The 12211-nt window shown below is 45.3% G+C and overlaps 1 protein-coding gene across 1 annotated transcript in view; it reads left to right on the forward strand.

Annotated features, from left to right (window-relative positions):
- Positions 1 to 7392: 7392 nt before the first annotated feature.
- T265_15021 (hypothetical protein) overlaps positions 7393 to 12211 on the forward strand; it is a gene marked incomplete at both ends in the record, with an annotated part of 34699 nt that continues 29880 nt past the window's right edge. The window contains one exon of the mRNA XM_009176254.1: positions 7393 to 7450. Within this exon, the coding sequence (XP_009174518.1) occupies positions 7406 to 7450 (45 nt within the window). The remainder of the gene's footprint in view (positions 7451 to 12211) is intronic.

Consider the following 12211-nt stretch of genomic DNA (forward strand, 5'->3'; position numbering starts at 1 on the left):
TGCGATTATAATCGCATTTGGTAAATCCAGGGATCGTAAAGCAAACGAACGCCAACAACCGGTTTTCTGGGGTGAAATTTGCAATGGATATTCTTTAGATGTTTTTTATTTCTAAAGAACACGGAAGAACGCCAAAATATGTTACGGTGCAATTTCAAGTTTTACGTCGCGTAAACCGGTAAGAAGATGTGAAACGGTGAAGGTCCTTGATCTTGAAATTTTGCTTACTTAAAGCAAATGCTACGAGCAACATGTCACCGGAAGTTGCAACCAGATTGGTTTAACTCCCCGTTAAAGTCACAACTTCGAAAACCCTATAGTTTCGGCGAAAACAAATTGGGTGTGCAAACAACCAGCGGCGCCCTAGAAACTGCTTCTAGTTTTAGTTCAAATTATCCGGCCGGATTACTCTAACACTATTCCAGGTTCCAATTTTCCGCAACTTGCACTTTTATCACGTGCCGGACAGGACGGCTACTTTTAGCCTCCCATCCGTTGCACCGTTGCCCGCTGTTTTTAAATTGTGATTATCTGATCTTGCTCTGGCTCAGTATGTTCCCGAAAATGGAGCAACATAACTCTGTTCTCTGTCGTTGATCTCCACAGTACCTAGATGGCGACAGTTTGAGCGCGACGGCACCACCGTCGGATAATGCAAAGTTTCGTTTGAATACTCCATTCCCGCTCAATCCTTGGTACCCACAAATCCCATCAGTTTTTATTCTGGCTGCGCCATTGTGATCATCCCTGATAGCATGCAACAAATCTGCTAAGAATAGACATCGGTATCACTGATTCCGTCCCAACCTGTACCAAATATTTGTCCACGGACCACTCTTCCTTCATAGCCCCTCTCCAATCTCCGCTACCGTGTGAATAAAACTGCCCCACTGCGAGCACAAACGACACTCTTCTCCTCCGTGTTCTTCATTCTCACTTAATTGCACACTCACCTACAGTTTCCTCAATTACTCCCAAGAAGACTAGTCCTTCGTTAGTTGCTACAAATTATACCAAAAAAGGGCACCCGTCGGAGGGAATTTTACCAACGTCAAAGAAGGAGTTACCAAGCCGGTACAGCCTGTCTCTCACGCCATGTCACCTAAAACGTGCCTTAAGTCTTCCTAATTTTTGAATATTAAGGAAAATGCAATAGTGTTCCAGTGCTACAAGACATTCCGCCGAGGCCCCTCACTTGCGCTAATGCACGTGGCACAAACTTACTTTCTGGGCGACACATACCTTTACAATTTTTGCATTCAGAATCCCAAGACGGAGCCTTGAGGAACTCCAATGCAGACCGGCGCTGGAAAAGAGTAGGTTGAGCCTATTGTCACTCGTAATGATCTGTCTGATAGGAACGACTTGATCCAGCGGAGGATTTTTCCTTGAATGCCGTAAGACTCGGGTTCTTGGGGCAGCGGGCGTGTGGGATTCTATTAAATGCTTTTGAGAAGTCGAAAAACATGGCATCCGATATGATGATATAGGTAGCAGACACAAACGAGAGCGCGCACAGTTGTGAGTATGACGGGCCATCTTTGGCAGTTAAATTAGGGCCCTGCGTATAGTTGAGGCCTAATAATCAGTCTCAAATAGGTACTGGCCTAGCAGTTTCAAAAAGTAGCCAAATTAGGCGATAGCGCGTACAGTTGTGAGTATGACGGGCCATCTTTGGCAGTTAAATTAGGGCCCTGCGTATAGTTGAGGCCTAATAATCAGTCTCAAATAGGTACTGGCCTAGCAGTTTCAAAAAGTAGCCAAATTAGGCGATAGCGCGTACAGTTGTGAGTATGACGGGCCATCTTTGGCAGTTAAATTAGGGCCCTGCGTATAGTTGAGGCCTAATAATCAGTCTCAAATAGGTACTGGCCTAGCAGTTTCAAAAAGTAGCCAAATTAGGCGATAGCGCGTACAGTTGTGAGTATGACGGGCCATCTTTGGCAGTTAAATTAGGGCCCTGCGTATAGTTGAGGCCTTATTTTACCGGCCCGCATGGGCGATGGCCCGGAATTAACTATAGGTAACAAAGAAAAGCGGTATCGCGCATGGTTATGGGCATGGGATACCGCCCCTGGTCATTGAATTATGTAGCTGTGCCTAAGTGAGGTCTCATAATCAGCGTCGCACATAGACGCGTGCCTAGCATTTACGATAAGTATTTGAGATGGGTGACGACGCGTAGAGCAATGGGTATAAGGGACCGGATTTTGTCATTGTACTAGGCTGCCGTGCATAGGAGCGGCTCCATAATCAGCGTCGCATATAAACACTGATCCAGCAGTTACGATTATTAGTCGAGGTGAGCGAAGACGGCTATCGTTATCGTGCGACAGCTTTATAGCGGTCACCACATACAGTGCGTCATATTCATAATAGGAATGACACCTTCAGATATCTCGTGACGCCGTATTATCTACAGGATAGTTATGCATATCTGTCAAGGGGGATCATCAACAGAGATGGCCCTCGCGTCGCCAGTGCACAGTTCACGCTGTTGTCTAACAACGCTGTACTTAATGGAAGTCGAAATCCAAGGGGAAAGGTGTTGTGACCAGTTTTGCGAAACAAAATATATTTTGCGATTATAATCGCATTTGGTAAATCCAGGGATCGTAAAGCAAACGAACGCCAACAACCGGTTTTCTGGGGTGAAATTTGCAATGGATATTCTTTAGATGTTTTTTATTTCTAAAGAACACGGAAGAACGCCAAAATATGTTACGGTGCAATTTCAAGTTTTACGTCGCGTAAACCGGTAAGAAGATGTGAAACGGTGAAGGTCCTTGATCTTGAAATTTTGCTTACTTAAAGCAAATGCTACGAGCAACATGTCACCGGAAGTTGCAACCAGATTGGTTTAACTCCCCGTTAAAGTCACAACTTCGAAAACCCTATAGTTTCGGCGAAAACAAATTGGGTGTGCAAACAACCAGCGGCGCCCTAGAAACTGCTTCTAGTTTTAGTTCAAATTATCCGGCCGGATTACTCTAACACTATTCCAGGTTCCAATTTTCCGCAACTTGCACTTTTATCACGTGCCGGACAGGACGGCTACTTTTAGCCTCCCATCCGTTGCACCGTTGCCCGCTGTTTTTAAATTGTGATTATCTGATCTTGCTCTGGCTCAGTATGTTCCCGAAAATGGAGCAACATAACTCTGTTCTCTGTCGTTGATCTCCACAGTACCTAGATGGCGACAGTTTGAGCGCGACGGCACCACCGTCGGATAATGCAAAGTTTCGTTTGAATACTCCATTCCCGCTCAATCCTTGGTACCCACAAATCCCATCAGTTTTTATTCTGGCTGTGCCATTATGATCATCCCTGATAGCATGCAACAAATCTGCTAAGAATAGACATCGGTATCACTGATTCCGTCCCAACCTGTACCAAATATTTGTCCACGGACCACTCTTGCCTTCATAGCCCCTCTCCAATCTCCGCTACCGTGTGAATAAAACTGCCCCACTGCGAGCACAAACGACACTCTTCTCCTCCGTGTTCTTCATTCTCACTTAATTGCACACTCACCTACAGTTTCCTCAATTACTCCCAAGAAGACTAGTCCTTCGTTAGTTGCTACAAATTATACCAAAAAAGGGCACCCGTCGGAGGGAATTTTACCAACGTCAAAGAAGGAGTTACCAAGCCGGTACAGCCTGTCTCTCACGCCATGTCACCTAAAACGTGCCTTAAGTCTTCCTAATTTTTGAATATTAAGGAAAATGCAATAGTGTTCCAGTGCTACAAGACATTCCGCCGAGGCCCCTCACTTGCGCTAATGCACGTGGCACAAACTTACTTTCTGGGCGACACATACCTTTACAATTTTTGCATTCAGAATTCTTAATTTCCTCTTGAAATAAAGGAGTAATTCTCAGTTTTTCATCGACCACACTGCAACCTCTCATTCACATCCGGGAACCCGTTCCCGTTATAAACATTTGACCACTCTAACCTTGCCACCACCCTGCGTATGGTGGTATTAACTTCCAAGGCCTCAGTCAACAAACTTCCTTCCTAATTTTAATTACGTCCTTGAGGACGCAGTGCGCTGAATATTGTCAACACACTTTAATCACAACTGGAGTCTGCCCCAGCTGACAACTCAGAATTTGAAACAGGATTTCTGTCACTGTTTTCCTGAAGGAACCTGACGTCACAAATCACCTACGGCTAGGTTGAAGAAAATGGCTTCTGCTTTCATGGAGGGATCCTGTGTTACGTAAGGCCTACTCATGATTATTGTTCAACGAAGCTTGCCATCTTTTGAAGTAACCACGTTTCAGCCAAACCCTGCCTTCATTCACTGAACTGATAACAGCATTTAGTCATACTTTTAGGGATCTGCAACTTTAAAAACGGAGATTTTAGAAGCCTGCCACCTCAACATCACCCACGTTTCGGGCAGTCAGCATTTACACAAAAACCGTGGTTATCTCCTTGTACAAAATCGCAATCTAAGGTCCCAGACCATGAGATAGCTTGTAATTGGCCTACCTAGGGCTCTGTCACATAAGCCCCTCTGCCACCCAAAACATTGGGAGAGTTTCAGCCTTCTCCTAGAAGGAAAGACAGGGAAAACGCACAAGCGGCCAAATATAGATATTAAAAGTCTAGACAGAACAATTTGCGGCCCTGTGATCTGTCCTCCAGGTGATGGTTTCTTAGTCGCTCAAAGACGGTAACCTTCTTCTCGTTTGGAAGGAGGCGACTGATACGCCAATCTGATGGACCGGTGATTGAATATCGCCCGGCAACTACAGGCCTATTAGTCTCGCTAGGGTACCAATCAGTGTAATGGAACGCAATCTGAACATGCCATCTAAAATCACCTCATTACTAAAAACCTGACATCTTCAATGCAACAAGAAGTGCTCCCAAACCGTTCCTGCGCAGTAAGCACGCTGGTATGCATGGACAGCTCAATCAAAGCTATGGACGAAAGACCGATAACGAATGCCATATTTTTCGAATTCTCAAAGTTCTTCGATCTAGTCCCACATATCGCGCTGCCCCAAAAACTCGAGTTTAAAGAGGTAAAAGGAAAAATTTTACGCTGGATAAAGGCGTTTCTGTCGTGTGGAACGTCTTGATTGAAATGGAGCTCGACCTAATCTTCATCGTTGCCGACCTCCCTTGGAAATTTTCAGGGCTCTGTTTTGGGACCGAATCTGTACCTGATCCACATCAGAGGCCTTTTGGACGTTCTTTCAAGTTCAAGTCCAAGTCAAGGGCGACTTGGAATCCTGAAGCTCGGGTCTCAGTATCCTCCAAACGGATGTATAGGCTGCAGAGCATTGGCCGTTGGACTGGCACCTTTCCTTGAGTGATGAAAAGTTCGTCCGCTCTTCATTCGCAAGGAACTCGGCGATTGTAAAGATGAACCAGAAGATATCATGAGAATATATACAGAAGGAAGTTGAGTATCTAACTCTCTTCAAACGTTTCATTTATAGTTAACATTATAAAGTCGGATCAAAAGACATTGGCTATTCTACAGATGATTCGGCGAATAACCACCGTAATACTTGTATAGACTAACGGTGGTTCCATGGGGGTAGACGTCAGACCATTCCCTGAGAATGCAAACCAAATTGTATACTACGGACGCAAGATGGGCTTAACGCTCTTTGAACGTGTTTAACCAGTTGCTAAAAATGGCTGCCGGCCTTAAATTCGTGGATTATGAAAAGCCCCTGGAGACTCTTCGCCACGTGGAGACCCAACACTTACCTAAACCCTGTTTAAACAAGGCTTCGCCAGCAGGTTTTTCACCGTTGAACTGACTAACACACGGTGGGCTACTGTTAGAAGATTTTGAAGGTCAGAGCGCACATCGTGATTAAGCAAACATTATTGTCATTTCAGGGAGTTGCTGCGTATGATAACCTCCCTCCGACGGCTTTTGACGCTGCATCTAGTACCCAGTTCAGAGCAATTATAGACGCTTTTTCAGTTAAGTTCTCGCGCTGGCAAGCTTACTTCCCCGCGCTGGCGACTGAATTAGTAGTTCTATGCCCCTTGTTCGCTTGTGCAATTCAGGCGAACAAAAGCCTCTAAACGAGAAGCACAAACCCGGTTTGGAAGACTCGAGCGAATGCGTCGATCCCGTGTATCATTTTGTGAATCCGTGACAATATCTCAGGGCTCGCCAGGGGCGTCGTCATAATATTCTAAGCCACATCAACGGTTGCTTCCTCTCTGAAAATTCGTGATATTTTACAACTATTGGGGCCTTCAGGCTACCCGATATCCTTACTGTACACTACCGAGGTGTTCGGGACTACAAATATTCTCCCATTTTTCTTTCTGCACACTTAGCCTCTTATCCTTCCACCACATCCCTCAGCCATCAGTGACTCCCATAGGTGATGTGTTAAAATGACCGTCATTTTGCAAGTGCTCTCCTAGACCCAGTATACCCACCCAAAGGCCTTCAGAACACTCTCGATAGCCCCTGAAACTTCGTGATCCACTATTTTTCCTCTACATTTGTCCTACTGATGAACTCCCTCCCTGAGGCTGGAAAACGGTCGCATACAAACAACAAACAGCGTGATCCCAACAACTACAAACCGATGAGCCTAAACACCTTGTGTAATCTCATGAAAAAACCATCAGTTATCAGCCGTTCTCATTCGGAAAGGTCTGCTTCGTTATTAATGGATGAATTAATTCACCATGCTTCTTATTGCTCATTTCATCTATTTTTTTATTGATCTATACTACCGTTGGAGATAACTGAAACAGCCACCGGCGTTTTCATATTCCTTCACGTGATCCCGTAGACAGTAGATTTCGAAGGTAGTCTGAGAAGTTGTGTCACCAGAGTTAGCACTTAAGACTCGTGAATGATCGCTGTAAGTGCGATCGAAATCAGAGGAGAGAATGGAGGCACGTGGCCACGTTTGTATTACAAGAAATCGTACAGATGCGCGGGTATAGTGGGGGTAAAGGAAGGTACAAAACGCCACACTAGCGAACACGAGTACCTCTAACTCCATTCTTTCTCTCTGATATAGTCGTTTATCCAGGTCGCATCTCCAGACAAAGATGTATTTCCACGTTTAGCTTCCCTCCTGGGATGCGCAACATATTATGACAAATTGCACTCAGTATGCTCGTGAATTTCTCCATATGTATATTTGAAAAAGTGCCATTTTGCTTAATTTCATTTTTCTTGGCATCTTAGGCTAGGTCAAAAGTCTTCGCTCTTTTAGGATGCCGTAGGAATCACAGTCAAGAGTTGACGGCTGACGATCCTATTCCACGGGCTTTTGGGTGAGTGAATTGGCTTCTCGTCTTCCGTTCGCAACTCCATTGTTCACACTTAGTGTATTGAACTGAATGAGCAGAAATGAGGCATTTTCAAAATTAGACGGTGCTCCGCGATGCGATAATGTCGTTGCCGTTCAATGGATTGGGGTCCTCTAATTATCATGCAGTAAGTGTTTTTAGGGTCCACATAGCTTCATGTTCCTTAGAATTAGAGACTTATATCTCCTGTGACCTTTAGACAGTAATTTCCAGAAACGTCCCAAAGCTTGCATGTAATTACGGGATATCACTATTACCGCAACTTTTCGATTCTTCATTTTCATGGCCTATGAGTAATTCATGAAAGGCTCCGTAGGATTTAAACAACAAGTAGAACCTAATTTAGCTTATATGCACTGCAACAGTGTTTTTAAGTGTTTGTTCCAGTCGCACTTCGTCTTTGCTTAAGGTGCAAAAGGTAATAGAATCAGCCGTAACTGCGTATTATGCGATAGACAATGCAGGCTACCATAGATTGCTGGCAATCATATACTATTACTTTCCAACTAAGGCGAATGGTATCGAAGTGAATAGCTGGTTCTGCTGTTGACGCCAGTCCATTTGATCGCTCTAGCTCGCAGGTGTAAGAAACTGAACTTTTACTCGGTATTTACCTGTAAGCTGGTTCTTCCTCCCATGGTCTGGACTCTGTAGGATCGTGTCACCCTTTTGGTTCTCCTTTCATTGCACCTCGATCACACCGCGTATCAACAACCGCTGAGTCCAGGCTTTTTATGCAGCGTTGCATAATTGGCATGTGGGCCCCAAACTCCCTTCAAGGGAGTTTGTCCGAAAATTTCTTGGAGCATTCCTTAGAAGCAAGTGGTTATATGTACCACAAGTTTGTCACTCTCATCCTTAGTTGTACTGAAGGTTCAGGTGTGCTGGCCCCTCCAATCCGTCCCAAAGTAAACGGATGCCCTCTTCGCGTGTTATAGCAGTCTTCCAGCCGATATTTCTCCTCTTTTGACTTATTGCGAAAAACAACGACGTTTGAAACACCAGGTGTCGTATCTTTGATCTTACTTTACCGTTGGTGGTGCGTTGCTGCTATAAACCGTCCCAGTAAAGAGGAGCAGCAATAAAAGCGGTGAAGGTCAGGGTGCCTGCATCTCCCAAGATTAATAAGGTAAATTCATGTGACCACTATGTTGGAACAATCTAGTGGTGTCTTTTGCTAATCTCAAACAACGCACAAGAACGAGTTCTAACTGGGCAGTTCTGCTAAAGAGTGACAGGAAGCTCACCACTGGAACCGTGAAATGACACGTCCTGTCGACCTACTAATCAAATGCAAGAAGGGTCACGTCAAGTTGCGGATATCGCACGGTGTCAAAAGTAAAGGCAGGCGCCTCTCACTTGTCACTTCATGGAAAAAGTCTGCAGATTTTTCATTAACAGGGATTCGAGGTGAAAAACTGCTTTTCGTTTGATGATGCCAGGATGATAATTTTTCAGCTCTAACGTCGTTTTACTGCCCAGGTGCGTACCACCCGAAGTAAGCACGAGAGCTGAGATACTGTTAGTTTCGCCAAACTTGGACTGCGTCAATCGAGTTTCTTAGGTTGGGTACGAATTACTTATCTTTCGGTCACTGAGCTCGCGCTCTAACTACGGAGCTACCTAGAACTCAGGTAGACTTAGCACATGCTCCCACCCACTACCCCAATCCGACTGGTTATACTGAATACTCACCATTTCAAGTGCTTCAAGGAGTACTGGAACTGGTGACCTGAATGGGGTCTTTGTTGCGCACAGCTGCTGACGTACTCTCTGGATAGCGTCCCATCGTGGCTGGAGAGTTTAGTGATCATTTGTAACATGACCAAGTACTTTGCTTAAGTCTCCGCAAATCAAGTCCAGCCGACAACTACTATCCAGCGCCGCAGACCACTTTGTTGTCGCTATTAAAATATTGGACACTGGGATTATCTGCGCTAACTATCTGTTATATGATCGTTCAAAGGAACGTGCTTAAAATGATGATGATGATGACGTGCTTAAAAATAATCTTCAGCCATGAAATTTCGTAACCTCTCTCCCACTACGCTTCTCAGGATGATAATTGAATAGCTGGTTCCCTACTGTTGCACATTAGTTCTGCGTGACCTGGCTTCTGACCTTCCGGGGGGATTTCTCCACCAAGCAAACGACGGTAACTAAAGCTCGGCAATGGAATCTGCAAAAGAATTTGATCGATTGGTGGCAGAATGACAGGACTGCACCTGGAATTGTGCGCGTCAACTTGTCGGCCGTGTTTACAAAAGATATAAGTATTCTGCAAAGGTCCTATATATTCTGGGTCCCTAGGCGTTTAGTTGTGTTGTGGACGGCATATGCGATGATATCTAGAGGTGTTCAGTGCATTAGTTAAGAGGATGAGCATAGTTTCGACGTCAGCAACAGAAATGAACGCTGTCGTTCGGTGGATACTCTGAGATTGTAGTTCGAATTCTTAAGCAGGTAATGCTACTGTTCTGTGGTGCGTGGTGTTCCTCAACATAAACTGTTTGATTGCGAACCAATGAACCGCGACGCTCGATTTAATTGAGTAAGTTGGGAGCGCTAGGAGCGGATGAACTTCACTCACCAATATCACGACAATCCCCATCGCCGACATTCTAGTAGTTCTATACCTAGAAGCATTTTTACAAAGTAGGGATTAGGAGCAACCCGTATCTTCACCGACCGGGCAGTTCCGTATCAATGATGTGAACGACGATCGAGCGGCGGATTACACGTCGGCTTTAAGGGAAAACTGATGGCGCTTGTGTCCTAAGGCATTAACCTTCCCATGGCCTGTCGCTGCTTCTTGCATTAATCAAGAATTTAATGTTCATATGCTCGTTAGTCTCGGTAAACCATTCGGGCGATTACAAATACTCTAAATTCCCTGAGTCCCTGTACTTCTGATCATGTGTGTCAAACATTTCATACGAGGAGGCACTTATCTTCCGGTTATGAGTCGCTGCGATGCCTCATTCCTGTGGTATCCCACATTCACCGCATGACCACTACCAGCACGCGTCGATTCAATATCAGATGAATGGATTTTGGATGGATGATTCCGTATCAGTTCCCAGTGTGATGTCAGATGTCACTTGTACAAAAAACAATTTACACGATAGCCTGATACCCAGTTCGTCACTCTGATGTCGGAAACTACTGACGCGATGTGAGTTTCGTAGATTCATGCGTCTACCGCATTTGACGTACTACAGCCGAAACCGACTCGATTCTCGAAGTGCGTAAAACTATCCGCTGTTTCAAGTATCTCTTGCTAGATTGCAGGTAGCTCGTTCAGTGGCATTATGTCACTTTGCACCATTCGTATGTAAACTGTATTCTAATGGGGGGGATGAATATGGTCTGTTCACCTAAAATACCTGTGCTCTTCGAAGACAAGGACGGCATTGTCTGCATATCCCAAGTCGGAAACTGCTCACTTTCATCGATTGCTAGGACCGATGGAATATTTTTTACACACATCACTTTTCTGAGAGTTCTTACACGTCTTCGAGCGCCAGCACTGTCGGCCTCCACTACTACCAACGCTCAAGACATCTCAGTGGTTACGGTGCGAACTTACTGACCGGATGGTCTGTGGTCCGAACCCAAGCCCGTCATCTCGACTGCTCTTACCTAGGCTTTGGCAACCAGGCAGTGTAGCAGACTTCATGTTTCCTTCGCATGATGTGTGTCGCCTAGAGACCGAAAGAATGTTACAGCGGGAAGACTTTCACAATACTACAAAGAATATTCTGTATCCACAATCCTCGACTATGCCCTAGGTGTCAATCGTGTTTGGGAGAACAAACCGGTCTGCAGAGTTGCACAATTTGGAAATCCAGAAACACCGTACGGCAGCGAAGCATCGGTGTTGAACACTGATGTCATGCTGTCGATGATGATGATGACTATGTTTGTGGGTCGCGTATTTGTACATAGTCTTAACTGTCAGTGGAGCGTGAAGCTTTGGTCGATGAAGCTTCCACCACGTTGAACCTCCGATTGCTGCTCCTGAATCAGGCCACGCGTGCCATCATGGAACCAGTGATGCAACTAGTCTCGTATCCGATACCTCTGATCTTGAAAATAAGTCCTCCTACCTAGGCTTGGGCAACCTGGCTGTATCCCAGCCCTCGTGTTTGCTTCTGATGGTAAGGCAGTTAGGGCACCCAAAGGGTGTTACAGCTGAACGAAAATGAGTCCTTAGTTAGTTAGTTAGTTATCTCTGACGTTCTTCAAAATACGGGCGAGTGAGTCGTGTACGTGTTAGTTGATGCCGTCCAGACCACTAGTTTCATCGCGCTTGAAACTGATAAATCAGAGTAAACGGCCACTATCCCTGCCTTGTGCTGAAGTCGGGGAAGCAGGACGAGTTGGAAGTCGCACCTTGAGTCTTTGACCCAAAAATCCAGTCCACAAGGCAGCGGGAAGACTAGAGCTTTGCTCCGGGGCTTTGTGTGTGATCTGTGACTTAATACTCTAATCTGAGAGATATCGCTTGTTGGGGGTTTTCTTGGTGAACTGCCCGGAGCCACTGACACACTTGGTTGTGGGGCCGGACCTGCTTCAGGTCTCAGGGAATAAGACGGAGTTTTCTGACATCTGATGTTATGTCGCACAACAGATGCCACCAAAACCCTTTATTTTTAAAGTGACTTCGACCGTATTGGATAATGCGCTGGCTGTTGCGGTCAATGGGCGGACAATCGGATTGCGCATTTCTTAGGGTTGACCATTACTAACCCGTCCTCTGGAGAATAGCAACATGGTCACTTTTACAAATATAGACATGCTGGCCACATGGAGGAACAACTCACTACTTGCACGCCTAACCTTACAGCTTCATTCCCAGAGTGTCCTAGACTACGATTATTGGAAG

The sequence above is a fragment of the Opisthorchis viverrini genome (assembly GCF_000715545.1).
Source record: "Opisthorchis viverrini unplaced genomic scaffold opera_v5_326, whole genome shotgun sequence".
NCBI lineage: Eukaryota > Metazoa > Platyhelminthes > Trematoda > Opisthorchiida > Opisthorchiidae > Opisthorchis > Opisthorchis viverrini.